Below are 21,784 nucleotides of genomic sequence, written 5' to 3'. Positions count from 1 at the left end.
ATCAATGATGAGAGAGAGTCATTGACCGGCTGCTTCTTGCATGCCCCCTACTGGGAATCAATCCCAAAACCCAGGCATATGCCTTGACCGGAATCGAACTGTGACCTCTGGGTTCATAGGTCCACACTCAACCATTGAGCTACATTGGCTGGGCTTATTCTACTTGTTACTGAATCAGTCTTCGCTGACCCCTTACCCACCCCGCCCCACCACCACCACCACACACACACACACACTCTGAATGATATTGGATCAGGTATTTCCCTCTCCACACTGTTACATCTTCCCTAACCAAAAAGGCAGGAAGTCTAGACCATGCGTGGGGAAATGGCTTGCCCTGTGTCCCACGGCTGGGAAGTGGGAGAGTCAGGTGTAAGCCCTGGTCTGTTTGAGTTTACAGCTCACGCTCTCCTCCCATTGCCCTCCGCGGCCACCTGGCCACCGGGCCTGCATCTCCCTGACTTTAACGAGAACTGAGCCTGGGGGAGAGAGAACAATCAGCTAATATAACGGGTAGAAGACAGCGCTTTAAATCTTGCAGGCGGTGCACCCTGCAGGCAATAATAATGAACTAAGGTGAGAAATAAATGCCATCTACATTCCTCCAGAGCACTTTTTAATACCAGTTTCTGAAAAGAGTGAAACTTTAAACAGCTACCTCATACCCTGCTTATGTCATCAGATTAAGCTGGTGTCCACCCTTTGGCATTGTGAAGCAGCAGCCTGAGCTACTGCAAAGAATAAATAAGTAAATAAAAAGGCTGGGCCACACAGAGAAAACTATTTGTGTTTCTATAATAACACATGTGTGAGATCTAATATGATAGCTATCTAATATGATATCATATTAGGTATCATATCTAATATGATAAGGAAAATCCTTACTCAAATGCATATAATACCTGAGTAAAATTCAGAGCAGAGACTCAAACAAGACTGAGTGTTTCTAAACCTGAGAAAATTAGTGTTTTCCAATGCATCGCATGCGTTTATCTCCTTAGGGCCACTGTCTGCACCGTAAGTGGCGGCCGCAGTCGTTGCCGTGGAAGCTGTGAGATGCAGCTCTTACCTCCGCGATCAGGTCTCCGTTCTCCGCGTGGACCTGCGCAATCGCTCCAATTTCCTTGCACCGAGAGAAGGCCGCGTACAGCTCCGCGTCCCTCACCATGTACACGTCCTTATAGGCCATGAACATCTTGAAGGAGTTCACACCTTTATCTCGGGTGAGGATTTTCATTTCTTCTTTCACCTAAAAGGAAACAACAACAAGGAAATGTCACTGTTTAATTTTTTAAAATACATTTTTATTGATTTCAGAGAGGAAGGGGGAGAGAGGAGAGAGAGAGAGAGAGAGAGAGAGAGAGAGAGAGAGAGAGAGAGAGAGAGAGAGAAACATCAATAATGAGGGAGAATCATTGATCAGCTGCCTCCTGCACGCCTCCTACTGGGGATCAAGCCCATAACCCAGGTATGTGCCCTGACTGGGAATCCAACCATGACCTCCTGGTTCATGGGCGGATGCTCAGCCACTGAGCCACACCAGCTGGGCAGCTGGGTGTCACCGTTTAATTTAAAGATAATTTCAATACTTTCCAGAACACTGCATTTGGAGGAGAATTAAGTAAAATAACAGTTTAATTCCAGAAAAAAAATGGCAGTTCAGGCCTTGATCACATTAGACTCCCTTTCATCTGCTGTGATGATACTTTTAAGTCATGGAAGAGTTTACAGTTTTCTCCAAAGTTCTTCATTTGTAGACCTGGAAATAAATTTGCAGCATCTGTCTCTCAATATGAGAATACCAACCCTGCCAAGACCTTGATCTCGGACTTCTAGTCTCCAGAACTATCCTATATAATAAATATGCAAATAGACCGAACGGCAGAACAACTGAACAACCGAACCACCGGTTGCTATGACGTGCACTGACCACCAGGGGGCATGCGCAGAACATGGTGGGCTTCGGGAGCAGGTGGCAGAGTGCGGATCATGGCGAGCGTTGGCCATGGTGGGATGGTGGAGCAGGTGAGCTGGGGCACCAGACCAAGGTGGGGCACCAGTCGCTGTCATCAGGGTGAGCCTCTGGTTGTTACTGAAAAGTTTTGCTCCTGCGCGTCATGGTCCCACCTGGCACTCACACCTGCTGCTGGCATCTGCCCCAGAGCTGCCGTTTGTACCTGCGGCCGGCGCCCAGTACCAGCCCTGATTGCTTGTGCTGTTAGTGGGTGTGAGCAGTGGCTGCTGGCCCTGATTGCCCCTGAGGGCTTCTCCATCTCCCCCTGCTCCTGAGGAGCTATCGGGGCAGCAGCCACCGCTCATACCTGCTGACAGCGCCGGCCCCGCTCGCACCCACTGCTGGCACTGACCCCAATCGCTCTGCACCGTCAGCAGGTGAGAGTGGGGCTGGCGCTGTCAGCACGTTGGAGCAGCAGTGGCAGGAGTGGGGCTGAGGGCAGACAGGGGACCAGGGCCGTGGCGGGAGGTGCAGGGCGGGGCTGTGAAAGATGGGCCAAGACCCACCCTTGTGCCCACCGCAATCTCACAGCCCAAAGTTCCTTTCAAGGTGCATGAATTCGTGCACTGGGCCCCTAGTCTATAATAATAAAGGCTTAATATGCAAGTCGACCAAATGACCGAACAGCAGAACGACCATCGGATGACCTTCCCAATGACCATGCTATGACACGGACTGGCGCCAGGCCAGCCAAGGCAGGTGCAATGCGATTGGTCGGGGGGCCCCGTCATTGCCCCACGATCGCCCTGTAGAGGGAGGCCCAGGCCACCGGCTGGCGGAGCTGTGGCAGGTGAGCGGGGCCTCCCTCTGGGGAGCAATCGATATGGATGCCTTGCAATCAATCGCCCCACAGAGGGAGGCCCAGGCCAGCCAGGTGATCCCACTCCATGCCTGTCACCCACAGAGGGAGGTGACCGGTGGTGGGGAGAAGGGGGCAGCGCTGTACAGATGGCAATCAGTGGCAGGGGCAGGGGCGGGGCCAGCTGCCGGCAGCCAGGAGAAGGAAAGCCCCGTTAGGCCCTGATCGCCGGCCAGGCCTAGGGAACCTACCTGAGGGGTCCCAGATTGTGAGAGGGTGCAGTGCGGGCTGAGGGATACCTCCACCCCCCACCCCACACCCCCCACTGCCGTGCGTGAGTTTCGCACACCAGGCCTCTAGTAAAAAAATAAATATCTGTTGTGTAAGCCCCCTTTGTTTGTGGTACATTGTTACAGCAACCCTAGCAAACTGATATATGTATGAAAGAAAATCTGTTTTAACAATATTCACCAGGTGACCATTGGCATGTGAAGGGGTGAGAAGCACGGGTAAGGGTGAATATCATCACTTTTGCTCCAACAACATAAGAGGGGAGGAAAGGAGGAAGGCAGGAGGACCTAAAAGCAAAAGAGATCAGATGCATCGCTTAGAACGGCATTTTTGGAGAAAAATTAACTTTAGCTGTGAACTATGAACCTTGCTAGTATATTTGCTGATCTCCCTGTTAAAAACTGATGACTTGTTTTATATTAACTTGGTGTCTAAAGCCCAGTTTTTAGGGGGAGGTGGAAGCCAAGTTACCTGGTAACGTCAAATAAAGTCAGCCTTGTGAACGCTTTCTGGCAAAAAGACTTCTGAATTAAGTCCAATGTGGAAAAACGTGTTGTTGATTTAAATCGCAAGTAAAAATGTCTTCTAAGGCACACATACAAGTTCACATGGGGAGAAATGGACACATTTTAACATCCCTCAAAACTGGTTTCCTAATCCGAATCAGGTGGTCGTTTCTGCTACGGCCTCAGTAATTAGGAGATGCGGAAGGCTGGTTTAAGCTCCGTCATGGTACGGTCTGACCAGCTGGTGAGATTAGCACAGCTTTGCAGAAAGGGCACCGGTTGGGGGACAGCTGGGAGGAGGCCCAGAAAACATTCCCGTCTGTTCTGCTTTCTCTTTCCAGTGCACAAGAGTGGGGGAGGGGAGGGGAGTGTGGGAATGGAGACATCCAGTTTTAAATGGGAATGTCCTTGGTTTATTTCCATAAATTAACCAGTTCTAATTAAAGTTCTGGTCTGTGGAAAAATACTCTTTAAGGAGTCTGGAAAGGTTGAATTCGAGGAAAAGAGAGACCAGCACTTTTTTGTTGGATATTTTTTCCATTAATTTTTAGAGAGAGTGGAAGGGAGAGGTGGAGAGAGAGAGAGAGAGAGAGAGAGAGAGAGAGAGAGAGAGAGAGAGAGAGAGATCAATTATTTGCCTTCTGCATGCTCCCTGACTGGGCTGGGGATCAAACCTGCAAAGCCAGGTACACCCCTGTGCCCTTTACCGGGGATTGAACCTTGAGACCCTTCATTGTGCAGGCTGACGCTCTAACCACCGGCCAGGGTGGGAGATCAGTCCTTTTTAAAATTACATGTCATGAACTTAATATTAGGAAAGAGTATTGTGAACTATTATGAAGGATTTTCGCTATCATCTCTATGTGATTTTTTGGCTTTTAGTTTTGGAAATTGACAATACTTCACAGGAATCAAACTTCAAAAGGTGCCCAAGAGCAGGCGATGACAATCTTCCCTCCAGTTCTGACCCCCAGCCGCCCACCAGTTTCTCGCGTTTCGACGTTGCCAGTTTCTTGGTCTTGCACAGAGCGAGGACTAGGGAACTGAAAAGAAGCTGCCTCCGGGCGGCTCACCTGGTCACTCCACCAGGTCACGGCCACGTGCAGGCTGTAGTCGCAGCAGACCGTGGGGTCCGCCCAGCTCCGCCAGGTCTCGAAGGCTGTGAGGAGGGAGCCGCCTTTCGGAGGAATGGCAAAATCGATGATCATGGTGGTGCCTCCCGCCAGGGCCGCCTGCAAGCACAAGAGGGTTCCAACAGGTGAGACATAAGTCATCTGTCTCCTTGAACAACATGCATTTGCAAGCACTTGGGCAAACGTGACGGGTCCGGGAAATGGCACAAACACGCCGCCTTTAAAAGGCACAGAGGGACGCAAATAGCCTTCCCATAAATTGAAGTTGGAAGTATTAAAACTGCTGGAGTGGAGCCTTTGAGCTCTTGCTTCCAGACATTGTCCTCGGTTTGGCTCAAAGAAACGCTTATAAAAATTAAATAAATAGACAGGACTGCTGGAGCTGCTTGTCGAAAGAATGGCAGGTCTGATGGAATGAAAATGGCTTTGATCCAAAGAATACAGGAAGACTATAAAAAAAAAAAACAAAACCAAAATGGAGAAGTGGAGAAGATTCATTTTTTTCTTCCCTTTAGAAAACTGTCTTCATCCTGGCAAAACCCCGTTTTATTAGAGTCAATGTTGGTGAAGTGTATCTCCAACTCCCTGTGATCCATGCAGAATCCCTGGGGACTCAACATGGGTCCCACCCCACCTTCATTCATCACCACCTCCTGGGGACCCCTCCATCCTTCCTTAATTCCCATCTCCCCCCTCTGGCCCTTCCCCTGCCTCTGGTCTTAGTTCAGCCGCTTCTCATCCCCATCTGATCATTATGTCTCCAGTTTAGCTCCCACCCGCTCCAACACGAGCCCTTCATTGCAGCTAGAGGGATGAAGTCTAGATAGGACCTTGGCTCCTGAGCTTAAAACCGAATACTTCTCACTGACTCTGGAATAAAGTTTCATCTTCTGCGTATGGTCCACAAGGCCCTGTGAGATCTGCCTCCACTTTCATATTCTCCTTGGCATACACATTACATTACATCAAGACATTACATTAGCCGAAACCGGTTTGGCTCAGTGGATAGAGCGTCGGCCTGTGGACTGAAAGGTCCCAGGTTCGATTCTGGTCAAGGGCATGTACCTGGGTTGCGGGCACATCCCCGGTGGGAGATGTGCAGGAGGCGGCTAATCGATGTTTCTCTCTCATCGATGTTTCTAACTCTCTCTCTCTCTCCCTTCCTATCTGTAAAAAATCAATAAAATATATTTTAAAAAAAAGGACATTACATTACACAAATATTCAGAGCAGCATTATCCATAGTAGCAAGAAGTGAAAAACACCCAAATGTCCGTAAGCTGATGAATGAACAAAATGTGGTATATTAATACAATGGAATATTATTTGGCCATAAGAAATGAATTTCTGATACACACCTCAACATGAATGAACCTTGAAGACATTAAGCTACGTGAAAGAAGCCAGTCACAAAAGATCGCATATTGTATGATTCCATTCATATGAAATATCCTTATGTGGCAAATCCCCAGTGACAGGAAGTGGAATAGTGGTTGCTTGGGGCTCGAGAGGTTGGGGAGAATCAGGTGATAGCGAAAGGGTTTCTTTTGGGGATGATAAAAATGTTTACAACTGTGGTGCGCACTCTGTGAATATATTAAAAAACATTGAAACATGCATTTTAAATGGCTGCATTGTATTGGCTATTAATTACATCTTAATAAAACTGCTACCAAAACAACAACAGCAAAAACCACCTACCACATGGAATCCATTAATTACACAGAGTGAGGAGGGGGCAGGACACACAAATAATCCAAGGTTCTGCCCTCAGGGTGTTTATCGTCTCGGTGGGGAGATGGGATATGAAGAAATAATTGTAATAAAATATTCAGATTGTGATGACAGGTAGCACGTATACTTCTATAATAAACGGTAGTACAGAAATGGTTAAAGGGAGGTGAAAATTGCTAAGCTCCCTAGAAGAGGCCCAGGGGAAAGATAGTGGTACAAATACATGTATGCAGTACATGAATTAGTCCAGACTGTGGGTGGTTTTCTTACAAGACTGAACATGTGATGGTCAAAGGCCTGTTTTTCTAAAACTACAACAGACAACTTCCTGGGGCTACAACTGGAATAAGGATGCTTCCGAATAAGGATGTATCACACACGCCCCACCTCCCTAATTAACTAGGAGCAGGAGAGGGAGGGTGGGAGCGGCCAGCTGCCTTTTTTTGGTTTCTTCTGGTTCTGTTTCTCCTCTTCACTCCTCCTTCCTCTCCTCACCCTCACAACGGGAAGGCATATAGAGAAACTGTAATGCACAGGAGAGGATCGCCAGGGCCAGTGTGGACGAATGGATGAAACACAGACCCTGCCTTTTTCCCAACCGCTGGCACATTAGCCACTGGCCACAGGGACCTCGGCTGCTCCCCTGGGTCTTAGTGAACAGCTGTCAGGCACCATCTGCCCCCCCCCCCCCACCTCCTCTTGGACCTCTTTCTTCCTCTTCTGGTCTTTCTGGTCACCCAGGGTCCTTTGGTTGCCCAAAGTTACCCCAAATCCCTGAATATTATTTCAAGATCTAAAATGTTCCCTTCTTTACACAGGATCCAAGGAGCCACATGCCAGAGCTGCAGGTCTGTAATCCCAACTAGAGTGGACCCTCCCTCCCCTCCTCCCCCACCACTTCCGGGGGGATGGAGACCTGCTCCTCTTAAGACTCACTTCCCTCTTGAAAGAGGCACTTGTGCTGAAACCGGTTTGGCTCAGTGGATAGAGCATCGGCCTGCGGACTGAAGGGTCCCAGGTTTGATTCCGGTCAGGGCCATGTACCTGGATTGCGGGCACATCCCCAGTGGGGGATATGCAGGAGGCAGCTGATCGATGTTTCTAACTCTCTATCTCGCTCCCTTCCTCTCTGTAAAAAACCAATAAAATATTAAAAAGAAAAGAGGCACTTGTTTACTAAATACCCGGGTTAAGCATCTCAGACTCAGCTCATTTAAGTAAGCCTCACTACAGCTCCAGGGGTAGGGATTGCTTTCCTATTTGACAGTGGAGGATACGGAGGCTCAGAGATGTCAAATGAGTCTCCAAGGTCACACAGCTGGCACACTCTCATTGGTGACGTGGAAGAAGATACGATTTAGAGCAGGGGTCTTACGTTCAGCCTGCTCCTGGCCTCAGCCTCATGCAGATCATGCCCCCTCCGGTCTTCCAGCCAGCGTGACCTGCTTTCCAGCCTGCCGCCGCAGGTCATTAAGTGAATCATCGCTTGGAGGGATGCAGAGGTTGGCAAAACCCATCAAGCATTGAGGAAACCAAAAGCCAAACAAATCCCGTCAAACTACGAATTATAAATTCACAAATGAAATGCGGTGTTTTTGTCGTTGTTACTCCTCACCTGAGGATAGTTTTCCATTGATCTTTAGAGAGAGTGGAAAGGAGGTAAGGTGGGGGAGAGAGACAGAGAGAGAGAGAGAGAGAGAGAGCGCGAAAGGTCAATGTGAGAGAGACCCATCGATTAGTTGCCTCCTGCAGGCCTGACTACGGCCTGGGATCAAACCTGCAACCCAGATACATGCCCTTGACTGGGAATAAAACCTGATGCTCTAACAACTGAACCACACCAACCAGGGATGAAATGCAATTTTATTAAACTTATGTGATGTTCATCAGCGTGCCAATCACTAATGAAATAATGTTCCCCTAAAAGATTGATGAGGAAGGACCCATACTAGAGCCTTTTTGCCTTTACGCAATTATTCCTCATGGGATAATCAGCTTTATCCAGCAAACCATTGGTTAGAACACCACAGTCCCTGCCCTGGCTGGTGTGCTCAGTGGTTAGAGTGTTGGCCCAATCACCAAAGGGTTGCAGGTTCAATCCCTGGCCCTGGTCAGGGCACATGCAAGAGGCAACCAATTCAAGTGTCTCTCTCACATCAATGTTGGTCTCTCTCTCTTTCCCTCCCTCCCTCCTCTTCCACTTCCTCCTCCCTCCTTCCCTTCCACTCTCTCTAAAAATCAATGGAAAAAGTATCCTTGTGTGAGGATTAACCACAAAAAGAAAAGAACACCACAGTTCCAGCCCCCTTAGATATTTTCAATATTTGTCTCATTTCTTTCAACATCAGCTGCTTCTAGATTCCCTTCACAAAATGTTCCTTCGACTTTCCCGAACATTGAAGGATGAGGAGAGCTTAGAGGAGGGAGCAGCAGTCAAGGATGAACATTTATTTCATATTTCTATGTAAAACCTAATTGTTTCCTTTGTTTTTACTGCTGATTGACTCCACTCCCCTTTTATTTGCCGTTAGCCAAACAAAATGCATTTACCTTTTCTAATCTGGGCTCATAAATCAATTCTTTCAGCTCCTAATTACCTTGGCTCTTCTCCCTTGAAAACCTTCCCGTTTATCTAAAAAGCTTCTTTTGCTAGGAAGACAGCTTGTGCTGTCTCAGGTGCAAATGTGATAGAACATAAATTGAGATAAACTCTAAGCAACAGTGGGGTCATCATTTTACATAACACAAGATTTTATTTAACAATGTATTTGGTTGTAAATCATTATTGAAAGCACCCCAAGCATTTTCTTCCTTCTTCTTCTTTTTCTCCCCCATTTCTAAGCTCATCCTGAAACAAGTGATTTGTTTCACTAAAATCAATCACAGGACTTGCTCAACCCGAGTAAAACGAAAAGAAGTTCCAGCAGTGCGTCTGAGCTGCAGGGAGGAGAATGCTGGCTGGGTTTGCAGCTTTCTCGGCGTCACTGAGACTTAGGGAAACAAGCTCCCAATTTGTGTTTCCAATCCAGAAGCACATTCGGCTTTGTGAAGCTGACCTCCGCACTGCCTCTCCCTGCTCGTCTCCTGGTCTCCCCAGTTGTGAAATATTAATCCACCCAACTGTGCAAACCAGCCTTAGGAGTCACCCTTGAACTTTACCTTTCTTCTTCCTTACCCCCCCAAATCCAATCCACCAGCAAGGCCCCCTCCCTCAGGCTACCTCCTGCATATTCCATGAGTCTCTTTACTCCCTGCATGGCCTCCTCCACTGCCCAGTGCCACCTTCGCCTTCCAACTGGACTAGTAGCCTCTGCAATGTCACCTTGTCCCCAGACACGCTGGCCACTTCCAATCTTGCTTTGGCTTTTCTTTGCTCTTGGGGTGAAGACAAGACAATTATGAGACATCCCATAGGGTCCCTGCATGACTGAACTTGAGATAGCTCCTCAGCTTTGTATTGATTCACTCCCCTCCCAGCTCCTTCATCCCACTCCAGGGACACTGTCTCTCTTCCTTCTCTTTGGAGAGCTCTGAGCGCCTCTCTATCTCAGAGAGAGATGTCACCCAGCCCCTCCCCTGTTATTAGTCCAGTGAATCTTTTTTTTTTAAATATATTTTTTACAGAGAGGGAGAGGGATAGAGAGTTAGAAACATCGATGAGAGAGAAACATCCATCAGTTGCCTCCTACACACCTGGGGACGTGCCCACAACCAAGGTACATGCCCTTGACTGGAATCGAACCTGGGACCCTTCAGTCCGCAGGCTGACGCTCTATTCACTGAGCCAAACCGGTTAGGGCTAGTCCAGTGAATCTTAACCCTAGCATCTTCTAGGGAACTTTTATTCCATACCCCAGAGATTCTAACTCAACTGATGTCGTTTCATCTCTGTATGCCTTGTGCCCATTACGTTAATATTCTTCAGATCTTTAAGGGAGAAAGGAAGGGAGGGACCAACGAATTTCCCACAAAGGCTATGAGTAGGAGTAATTACGATGATTCACGTTTACAATAGCAAAATGGAAAGGCAGTGTAATTGCATGTTAATGTGAGATTTCACTTCTCAAAAGTAGTGCTATCCCTGGCTGTGTAGTTGCCTGGATCCTTCTATGAAAATGTTAACATGGAATGTAGACTCTGAGCACATTTGAAAGCTGAATGCTCAGCTTGTCCAAAGCCCATTGCCTAATCAGTGTTAACTAAGACTTTTAAAACAGCAGAACTATAGTCTTTTTCTGTATCTATGCCTCAAATCATTTCTTCTTTCAAAGATTACATTTTGTTTCATTTTAAGCCATTTTTTAAGGTCTTTGCTTTTTAGCTGAGAACAGATCCGTCGGGTTCAGGAACTCAGGGCTGGCACTAGAACATGCACTTTCTCTCCTGGATAAATGACACATACCTGACACGGTGCAGTGTCCTCCCTGGGTTAGCTACTTGACATGTGAAAAGAGGAGTCCGAAGTGGCGAGGAGTCGGCTCTGGGTAATTACCGAAGCTCACTTAGAAAATAACCTGCTAAAAATACAATTTGGTGCCCGGCCGGTGTGGTTCAGTGGTTGGGTGTTGACCTATGAACCAGGGGGTCATGGTTCAATTCCCAGTCAAGGTACATACCTGAGTTGTGGTCTCGATCCTCAACAGGGGGCGTGCAGGAGGCAGCCGGTCAATGATTCTCTATTATCATTAGTGTTTCTATCTCTCTCTCTTTCTCTCTGAAACATATTTTAAAAAAATACAATTTGGTGATGCCAGCCACTGTGACTGGCAACTTCACAAAAGGGAAAATGCCAGACCTAGAGTATTCACTCGAAAACAGTCCATCACCAAAGTTAAGTCTGCAAGACCAAGCTTCTGTCTATACTGTATTATTAAGGCCAGGGAACACTGCAGCTCCATAAGCTCTAACTGCCTGCCACTGAGAACAAAGACCACGGTTTTCATCTCAATCACCCCAACCACGGTACCTAGCACTTAGAGGCACTGTTCCCAAGAAACATTTGTCGACTGGAGTAACGGAATCTAACCATCCACTTGGAAAATCCTTAGTTCAGGGCCACCCTGTAGTAGATGGCAGTGACAGGGCCCAGACGTGTCACCACTGCGGAAGACTGACTCATCAGCTGAGACTAGAAGCTTGGCCACACCCAAACAGCCCTTGTTTCAAAACTATGTTATCTCCCCTCTCTTCTCCCAAAGGCCCATTTGGCTTTCCTTAAAGTCATTTGTTTCCTATAAGGTCTTTCTCCCCCAACCCTTTCCCCTGTAAAGATGGTATGTAAAGCCTCACATTCTCACTGCCTCCTTGAGTCACATCTTTCTGTAAACTTGCATAGACCTGAATTTTAAAGATCAGTCGTCTCTCTTGCTGATTTACTTTGTCCGTTTAATTTGCAACCCGAATAAAGAAACCTAAGAGGTTATAGAAAAAGTTTCTCCTCCCTGACAGCAGCATTATGAAAACCTTAATTTCTGCACTACTTCTGGGTGACATTGGAAACCTGCCTTCCAGACAAATGAAGGAGGAAATGGTGGAATTGAAAACGGTAGAGATCTCAAGCATGAAAGCTGAAAGAAGGCAAGTCCTAGATTCTGTCAAGTTCAATTCATATAACATCCTCAGTAGAGCCAAAGCGCTACTTAACATTGAGCAGCTTCAAATTAATATTTGAGATATTTTTTCTTCTTCTAATTAATAGCGTAAAGATTAACTTTGTAATCAATAAAGAACCACCCAAGGAAATCATACAATTATAAACTCCGAGCTGGAGTATGCAAGTAGCACAATAAGAATGTTCAAAGTTCAGCCTCACCAGCAATCAAAGAAATGTTCACTTAAAAAACATTAAGAAATTCTGTTTTTCCTGTTACATTGACATTGATTTTTTTTTTAAAAGTCAATATTCACAGGTAGCTAGGATGCAGTGAAATGAGAAGTATAATGTACTGTTCATGGGAGCAGAAATTAAAAGCAACCTGGATATATGTATTCAACTCTTTCAGAAGTATCTAATACTCACTGGCCGAGTCATTTCTCTCTGAGGGGTGGTTTCTAAGTCAATCATCAAGAATCTGAGCAATGATCTACATCACAGTATACACAAGCAAAAACCAAAACCAAAAAAACTGGAAACCACCAAAATGCCCAACCCTGAAAAGAAGAGCATGAAGCTGTTAACAGTTTGGGAAACAGGATAAAACGTGGGTGAGGGACTTGGAGGGAAGGATAAATTTGGTTTGGAACATGCTGAGTTTGAGGTGCTTATGGGACACCAGGTTGTGGCATCTTCAGAAAGGCAGGAATGAAGGCCTGGCGCATGGGCGATATGGGGACCAGAGAGAAAGCTTTGACACAGACTTGACTCGGAGAGGAAAACCAGGCCATGGAAATCGCATTCTTCAATGATAGTTCAATGAAGAACGTTATTTATGGACGAGGCTGACTCCAAAGAGTGTGCACTAGTAGAAGGGAAATTGTTTATATGTCCCCCCCCGCCCCCCGCCCCGCAAGGAAACAACCTGAAAGGACAGAAAACAAAATGTTAAAATTATAGGTGATTTAAATCTTTGTACTCTTTTCCTTTAAAAAAAACAAAACACCCCACACAGCAGTTTATACATTCAATCCATATATATTGAGCAACTATAATGCTCCAGAATTTTCCTAAGGGCTGAATGATGAGTATATATTGTTTTTCGGTAGTTTAAAAAAATATTTCTTAATCTTTATTGTTGAAAGTATTACATATGCCCCCCTTTCACCCCCAATGACCCCTTCTAGCCTGCACTGCCCTTAAAAATATTTTTTTTAAATTAAAGTTGTTCTTCTAACCAATCGCTTTACACGTAAGGAAATGTTGACATCCCTGAGGGAGGAAGTGACTTGCTCAAGGTCACACAGTCAGCCCGCAGAGCCTCGAAGCCCAGCCTGGAGCGCCAGCAAGCACCAGAAAGGAGAGCTGGTTTGCAACCAAGTTTCCTGAGCACAGCTCTCCTCCAAGGTAAGGAAGCACTATAAATACCACCATCAGCGTGTGCTTAATCATATATCTTCCACTGCCTTATTGTAGCTAATCATCTGGATGGCATTTTACCAAAAAGTTCCAGAGCAAAGTATAATTTTCTTTCTTGATAATTTTGAGGACTTTTTGTCCTTTGCAAAAAACCCCAAAAAACTGTGCTGGGTGTTTTCCCAATTAAAAAAATATTCTTCCTCCCACTATGGATGCTGCCAGGTTTTTCATGCACATCCACCCACTCCGAGCTGCATCCATGTCTGAATATAAGTAGATATATCTGAAAACTGGCTGAGCTCTTATCACAGGATATAACACAAAGTCATAATTCCTTCAAGATTATCCAGTTCACAATACCCATTGGAACAAAAATCCCATTGTCTTTCCTCACAGATCTTAAATTATTAAAAGACCACCAGACATCTAGTATAGACCCAACAAAAATGAAATATGATTTCTGTAAAGCAGAACATTATTTCCATTAGTTATATCAGCTAGAAAGCTTTTACATTTAATTAAATAAATTAATTATAGCCTTTAAACCAACCTCTCACATGAATTAGATTTACAAAATATGTAGCCTTTGGTTGACCTATATTTCATTTTTTAAATTGGGCCCACTCACAATCCAGTAATCAATAAATAGAATACCAGAAATAGTATCCCTATTTGTTAGATATTATAAATGATCAGCTTGGTGGATGCAAAAAGCAAACAGTTATTGATCTATTGGTCTAGTCTTTTGCGATCCATCTCCTGAAGGCATTGTGCATAAAAGGCTTTTTTGTTTTTATCTTTATTGTTGAAAGTATTACAGATACTTTCAACAATAAAAATAAAAAATAAGCCTGGCCAGCATGGCTCAGTGGTTGAGTATCAACCTATGAACCAGGAAGTCACAGTTCAATTCCTGGTCAGGACACATGCCCGGGTTGCGGGCTCAATCCCCAGTGTGGGGTATGCAAGAGGCAGCCAATCAATGATTCTCTCTCATTATTGATGTTCTATCTCGTTCTCCCTCTCCCTTCCTTTTGAAATCAATAAAAATATATTTTTAAAAAATAAAAGGGGAAATGTCATTTGGAACTTGACTTGTCAAGGACAGATTGTGTCTCCAAAACAAAATTTGAATCCAACTGTTCTTTTATAAACTAGTGAGGTTTTCTTATGAGTAAAAGGTCTCTGTTTGTGTCTGTGTATGTTATACATTATGTTGTAAATGTAAGATAATTTTCTACCTCCTATTAGTATTGTTAAAATTAATTTTAAGACATCTTACACTATTGCCAAGATTTGATAAAGTCACTTCAAGAAAATGCCAATTGGTAACTGCTTCCTTTCCCAGCTGGTTCCCAGGAGACAAAGACTTTAAAGATCACCTGGAGATTTTGCTCATTCAAAAGACACTCTCCAACCTCCTGGAAGGCTCATCAGGCACCTAACCAGGAATGAACATCTCCCCCTCTCTTACACTCACCTCCACCTGCAACGGACATCAAAGACTCCTCTCGGAGGAGAAGTGCTGATATCAGAGGTGGACAGCTATTCCAAGACTTGGACAAAGCCTGTACACCTTCGGACTGGTAATTTTATTTTATTTTTTTGAGAGAAAGCGAGGTGGGAGAGGGAAAAAGAGAGAGAAGCATCAGTGTGTGAGCGAAACATTGATCGGCTGCCTCCTGCACACCCCCAACAGGGGATTGAGCCTGAAACCCAGGCACTTGCCCTGACTGGGAATCTAACCGTGACCTCCTGGTTCATAGGCCAATGCCCACCCACTGAGCTGTGACGGCCAGGCCCCTCCTTCATTTTAAATGCATGAAAGAAACTGCAAAACTGTCATCCTCTGGAGCACTGCAGATCTTGCTTCCTGACAATTGTTGTCAGTTTGGCTCAAATAAACTCTTACAAAAATTCTCCAGCCTGGCCAGTGTGACTCAGTGGTTGAGTATTGAGCTACGAACCAGGAGGTCACAGTTCGTTTCCCGACCAGGGCACATGCCTGGGTTTTGGCCTTGATCCCCAGCAGGGGGCATGCAGGAGGCAGCAGATCAATGATTCTCATGATTAATGTTTCTATCTCTCTCCCCTCCATTCCTCTCTGAAATCAATAAAAATATATTTTAAAAAATTCTCTATAGGTTGAACACCTCTTCTATCAACAGCATGAAATATTTTTGTCTCTCTCTGTATTTCAGGTCCCCATTTCTGTACCCTTAGACCTGATGTGGCTATGAAGGCCTGTCTGAATGTCTCACAAACCTAGTCCCTGTGATGTGAGTTTTGATAACCGTCACTGCCTCCGCACTGGGAAGGTGAAGGCTACTGTGTTTCTTAAGGATGACTCTGCTATATTTTTGAGAAAAGCCATAGCATACTAGGACACAACTTTAGACAGGCTTTTCATCCATTATTTGCCACTCTGATCAATCAAAACCGTAGATATTATTTCAGCGAGCATATCAGGAAGGAAGAGAACCTCGTAGGTAAAATCTCTAGCGGTGGCAGGCAGTCCTGACTCTGAAGAACCACTCGGTCACTTATGAGGTATGTGACCTTGGGCAAGTGACTTAAGTTTCAATTTCCTCACTTGTAAAAAATTGGTAATGGCCTGGGACTGTGGAAGAGAATGCACAGCTTGCCACGGTGCCTGGTACATAGTAAGTGCTTCATACAATAAATGTTACTTAGCGGTATTAATATTCTTCAGGTTTAATATATATAATGAAACCAGCATTTACAAAAGACTTATTCATCCCTATTGCCCAAATCAGAAACCCCAACAATACTGCCTTGGGAATTACTGTGAAGACTAGAAAATAGGACAAAATAACTCTCTAATGCCTTCCTTTCTGAATGAGGTCAATATTCTAATGCTCCTGGTAATATTTACTCTCTCCTGGTTCCCTTTGATGGAACCTCAGCTGTTCCTGGGAGTGATTATCTCCTGGGATCTGACCAACCACTTTTGAAGTCGACTTCTATAGCTTAGCCCCTTTGTGAGCACAGTTTAAAATTCAGCAGGAATTCAGTATTTGCTAAATATCTGACCTTAACATCACTCACCACATTGCTTTCTGCTGAAGATCCTAAGCTAACGAAGAGCATGCTTTTGTTTAATGTTTTGACAACCTTCGAGTATACAAATGCCTGGTGAATCAGCTGGCCCCTAAGTCCTTTCAGATGTTGGCAACACGCTATAGTATATGTTGCAATGACCTGCCTTCTCACTATGAGGCTGTGAAACTGTTCGTGCTAGGAATCCCAGAATGGCCAAGGAACAGATGGAAACTAAGAATCACCTCCTAGGGCCTTGGGCACTTGCCCGTACTCTTGAGAAAGGGAAGGAATGTCCCTCTCCCATAGCATCCCAACCCCTCTTCTTGGCTGCTTCCTCCAGAACCCTAATGAGAAAAAGGGAAGCGGTGAGGGGTAGTGATGCTAGTGGGCCTGGCAAACCCATGGTCAGAAAGAGCAGCTCCAATGTGGGTGTCAATGGAATGCCTTGCCATCAACAAAGCCCTTTGTTAATGATGAGTCTCTAGGACAACAGAAAGTGCTTGTACGATAACTGAAAAAGGTTACAAAACAGGTTGTTGTTGTTAAGACTCACCAGAGGATATTTTTCCATTTTAGAGAGAGTGGAAGGGAGGGGGAGAGACACAGAGAGAGAAAAACATGGATGTGAGAGAGACACATTGATTGGTTGCCCCCCCCCCCCCCTGCACATGCCCCAGGTAAGGCCAGGGATTGAGCCTGTAACCAAGATACATCCTTGTTTGGAATTGAACCCAAGACCCTTCAGTCCACAGGCCAACGTTCTATCCACTACACCCGTGGTCGGCAAATTGCGGCTTGCGAGCCACATGCGGCTCTTTGGCCCCTTGAGTGTGGCTCTTCCTAAGCCTTAGGAGTACCCTAATTAAGGTAATAACAATGTACCTACCTATATCGTTTAAGTTTAAAAAATTGGGCTCTCAAAAGAAATTTCAGTCGTTGTACTGTTGATATTTGGCTCTGTTGACTAATGAGTTTGCCAACCACTGCCCTAAACCACACTGGCCAGGACCAGGTTACACAATTTTAAATACACATACTTACACACACACACACACACACACACACACACACACACACACACATAATCTCAGTTGAGTAAAAAGCATAAAGGCAATTCACCAAAATGTTGGTTGTCATGTGGGACATTCTAGGTAATCTTCTTTCTATTTTTCTATTACTTTTCCAACTTTTTATCATTTGGATGGCCTATCATTTGGTATCTGAGAATCTTACATAACATGTAAAAATCAGTTCATGAAAATTTGGCAAAGCCTTGGGCGATGTTGCTCAGTGGTTAGATCGTCCGTCAGCCCTCTCACCTAAAGCTTGCGGGTTTGATTTCTAGGCAAGGGCATGTACCTAGGTTGCAGGTTCGATCCCCAGCCCTGGGCCTGATCTGGGCTGCAGGCGGCAACCAATTGACGTGTCTCTCTCATCTCTCTCTCTCCCCTCCACTCTCTCTAAAAATCAATGAAAGAACTATCCTCAGGTGAGAATTAACAACAACAAAAAATTTGGCAAATTTCAGTTTTTAGCCAAAGGGAAATTTGAATGTTCAGCTTTCAAAACAAACAATGACGTGTCTTACGAAAGACTTTGACCATTGCCCACGTGCTGAAGGCTGACAATTAGTAACTAGAAGGAAGGCTTCCTTCCCAATGTGGATGTGAGCAGCCTGCCCCAGAGCCCTTTCTCTGGGTCAAATCATTCCTTTTTTCTATTAAATACTCAATCAATCATGGATGCTTGGGGCAGGTGAAGAGGGGGAGGTGTAAAGAGAGTAAAATTGTTGGAAATCAGTAGGGTCAACAAACTACAGGCCAGGCTTTGAAAGCCTGAACTGCCTGTACTTGGACTAAACAGTCGTATTTGTTTCACCCTCAAAGCATTACCCTGGGGAAAACCTCAAGCACATCCTTGAATGAAGAGCTTAGGCCTGAAGGCTATCAATATGGAAGGAGCAATTTCCCTCACCGCAGCCCAGAACACAAACCTCAAGGCCTGAGGGTTTGACTTTAGGGGAAGTGCTGAGTGGAGTTTGAAATACAGGTTCCAGCACGGCTGCCCTGCTCAGCTCCTGATCTTGCGCTCAGGAGCCTTGGAGAAACCGGTAAGGTTCTTTTCATTCACCTGCGCCTCTAGGCCTTTGTGCCTGGAGAAACCCAAGCTCTCACCTGGGGGCCCGGGGGAAGGTGACCTGATCCCCTACACCAGCCGCAGAGCTGCAGGTGCTCACGCAGCAGGAATCTGAGGCTGGATTAATGTTCCCGGTAAGACGTGGGACCAGGCCCCTGGATGCAAGGGGGAGTGCCTGGGAGGTCATACCTGGAATACTTCTTTTGGAATCCCTTGTCAGGGCTGTGGCTTTTCTTTTTTTTTTTTTTTTTTTTTGGTTAATCCTCACCTGAGGATATTTTCCCATTGATCTTTAGAGAGAGCGGAAGGGAAGAGGAGAGACAGAGAGAAAAACATGGATGTGAGAGAGGCACATCGATTGGTTGCCTCTCGAAACCTGAGACCCAAGTACGTAACCTTGACCTGGAATGGAACCTGCGACCCTTCAGTCCATAGGACGACGCTCTATCCACAGGGCAGGGCTGTGACGTTTCTCCTGGAGAGTGGAGGCAAGTAATGTGGACGCGCTGGCTTCCAGCCCAGCCAGACCTCTCACCACTCACCGCACGCTGCTAACGCAAGAGTCGGGGCAGTAACTACCAGGTGGAAGTCTTTTTCATTTGCTTCTGGCTGGGAATGGAGGGCGGGAGCAATACCTGGGAACGCCAACAGCACAGGAGGGAAGGCTTGTGGGTTCCCATAGAACACGGGCGTCAGGAGGATACACGGCGGAGAGAAATGAGGGCCAGAGAAGAGACGGCCTTAAACTTGTCCAGTTACCCAAATGGAGGGGTAGCAGACAGCTGGGTTAGCCAAGAGGGGCTGATGCCGGCGGGCAGGGACCTAGAAGCGGGAGCTCAGCGTGGAGAACCTAATCCCAGCTCTGCACCTGCCCGGCGGCTGCGGCTCACTCAGCCCCTCGGCGCCGCGCCCGCGCGGGGTGGCTCCGCTCGGCACCCCGGGCGGCCGGAGGGCTCCGCGGGCATCCAGGGAGGAGAGCGGCGGGGTGGGTACCTTGGTGCCCTGCAGGAAGTCATCGACGGCCCTCGTGCCCATGAACGGGAACTGCATGTGCGTGTGGGTGTCGATGCCGCCGGGCAGGACCAGCTTGTCCGCCGCGTCCAGGACCCGCAGCCCCGCGGGCGCGCCCCCCGGCGGCAGCAGGTCGCGCCCCAGCGCCCGCACCACGCCGTCCTCCACCAGCACGTCCGCCACCTGCGAGGAGTCGGCGTTGACCACGCGACCCCCGCGGATCAGGAGCCTGGACGGCGCTGCCATGGCCCGGGAGGAGGGGGAGCGCACGGCTGGATGGGCGAGCGCGGGCGACCTCCTTGGAGATACCCAAGGCCTGGCTCCGGCCTCCGGCTCGGGCTACAAACGAGGGGCGAGTCCGGAGTCCCGGAGACCGGGCGGGTTTATCAACAGGCCTCCGGACGTGGGCTCCACCCCCAGGGCCGCGGGGCTGGCCCCAAATGCTGGGACCCAACAGGAGATCCACACAGTTCAATGCAACACCCACCCCGAGCTGGAGAGAACCACTGGGCCTGGATTTCCTTTTAAATATTCATTAGCAAATTGCCACACAGTCCCAGTAACTGGCAGACAGAAAGTTCAGAGGGAAAGTATTTAATCTATTTGAAACAAGAACAACTTGATGTCAACTATTCTCCAAGTTTGAATGACGCAATTCATACCGGCAAGTTTTTCTTGTTAAATAACAGGTAATATAACTCCAAAGATCGAGGTGTGTTTTGTTTTGTTTTCTCCCAGCTTTCCACAAAATGATCTTCGAAGCCTTCAGTTAAATCTTTTTTCCCCTCTTGGTATAAAATATCCTCATATATAAAATTGAGATAATATTTGTCCTTCCCCTCCAGGTGTGTGTTGAGAAGCAAATATGCTGACCAACGTGAATGCACCTTAATAACAGGGGAAGCACCTGACACACGTGTTTAACAAATACCAGCTTTTAAGGACTGACCCGGAAGAGGGGTTGCATAGAGGAGTAAGCGGTAAAGATAAGTCACATTCTGCCAGGCCAGGGTGGCTCAGTGGTTGAGCATCAATCTATGAACCAGGAAGTCACGGTTCAATTCCCAGTGAGGACACATGCCAGGGTTTTGGCTCAGTCCCGGGTGGGAGGCGTGCAGGAGGCGGCCAATCAATGATTCTCTCTCATCATTGATGTTTCTATCTCTCCCTCCCTCTCCCTTCCTCTCTGAAATCAATAAAAATATATGTATTTTTTAAAAAAGATAAGTCACATTCTGAGCTCAAGGAGCTAAGAGCCACTGTGACGCACATGTATATTTCACTACATAACAGAATATCTAAAGCGGAAATTCTACCTTTGAGAGAGGACAATAAGAGTTTAGAGGAAAGGGAAAGTTTATTTCTGCCTTGAAGAAAATTAAATATGGAAGTTTCACAAAGAGCTATTTGAACCAGAATATACAGGACATGAACATATGGAAATGAGACTGGGAGAGGAATGGTGTTCTAGGTTGAGGGAACAGAGGAGGTACAGGCACAGAGGCGGTGATGATGAGTTGAGTCTGAACTCCATGAGGTTAAGCTAGAGGGGATAGGGTTGGACAACAGTGGACCATCCCTTGCCAGCGCTCAGGAAGACGGGACAGCACTGCGTAGGGAAGGCAGGGATGCAGATTTTCAAGGGCGCCACGACCAAATTCGGTAGAAAGATTGGAGCGTGGTGGACATCTGCCATTGCGGCATCTATTCTTGTTCGTACCCTGCTAATAGTCCCTGAGTGTCTTTGGTGGGAAATCCTCCAACCACATTCTCAGAACACTTGCCTTGATTGTACTGATGGGAGCGCTGGCTCTGGGACTGACCTGCTCAACTAAACTCTGCCAATCACAATAGGAAATCCTCGCAGCCACACCCATGGGTGCGGGAGTGGGTACCTGTCCCAAGCAGACTAACTGTGCCCAGTGAGAGCAGACCTTACGACTTCGGAAAGGCTGAGTGGCTCAGTTTGTTCTTTCCTGCTGGATTTGCATCTGGGAGGGTGCAAGCAAGAGGCTCAGGCAGCTGCCTAGGCAACACAGGGAGACAGTGCTTGTGTGAACAGAGCCAACACAGAGAACAGGTGGA

The 21,784-nt window shown here is 46.6% G+C and overlaps 1 protein-coding gene across 4 annotated transcripts in view; it reads right to left on the bottom strand.

Moving 5' to 3' along the window:
- Positions 1-20,186, bottom strand: part of DPYS (dihydropyrimidinase) — a 73,271-nt gene extending 53,085 nt beyond the window's left edge. For all 4 annotated transcript variants that reach the window (XM_059671938.1, XM_059671937.1, XM_059671936.1 and 1 more), the window contains exons 1-3: positions 19,682-20,186; positions 4,684-4,842; positions 1,070-1,249 (exon numbers count right to left, since the gene is read on the bottom strand). In XM_059671938.1, the coding sequence (XP_059527921.1) occupies positions 1,070-1,249; positions 4,684-4,842; positions 19,682-19,945 (603 nt within the window). In that variant the 5' untranslated portion in view covers positions 19,946-20,186. The remainder of the gene's footprint in view (positions 1-1,069; positions 1,250-4,683; positions 4,843-19,681) is intronic.
- Between the last annotated feature and the right edge of the window lie 1,598 nt (positions 20,187-21,784).

This window comes from Myotis daubentonii, chromosome 17 (assembly GCF_963259705.1).
Source record: "Myotis daubentonii chromosome 17, mMyoDau2.1, whole genome shotgun sequence".
NCBI lineage: Eukaryota > Metazoa > Chordata > Mammalia > Chiroptera > Vespertilionidae > Myotis > Myotis daubentonii.
This window is presented reverse-complemented; position numbering and strand designations above follow the sequence as displayed.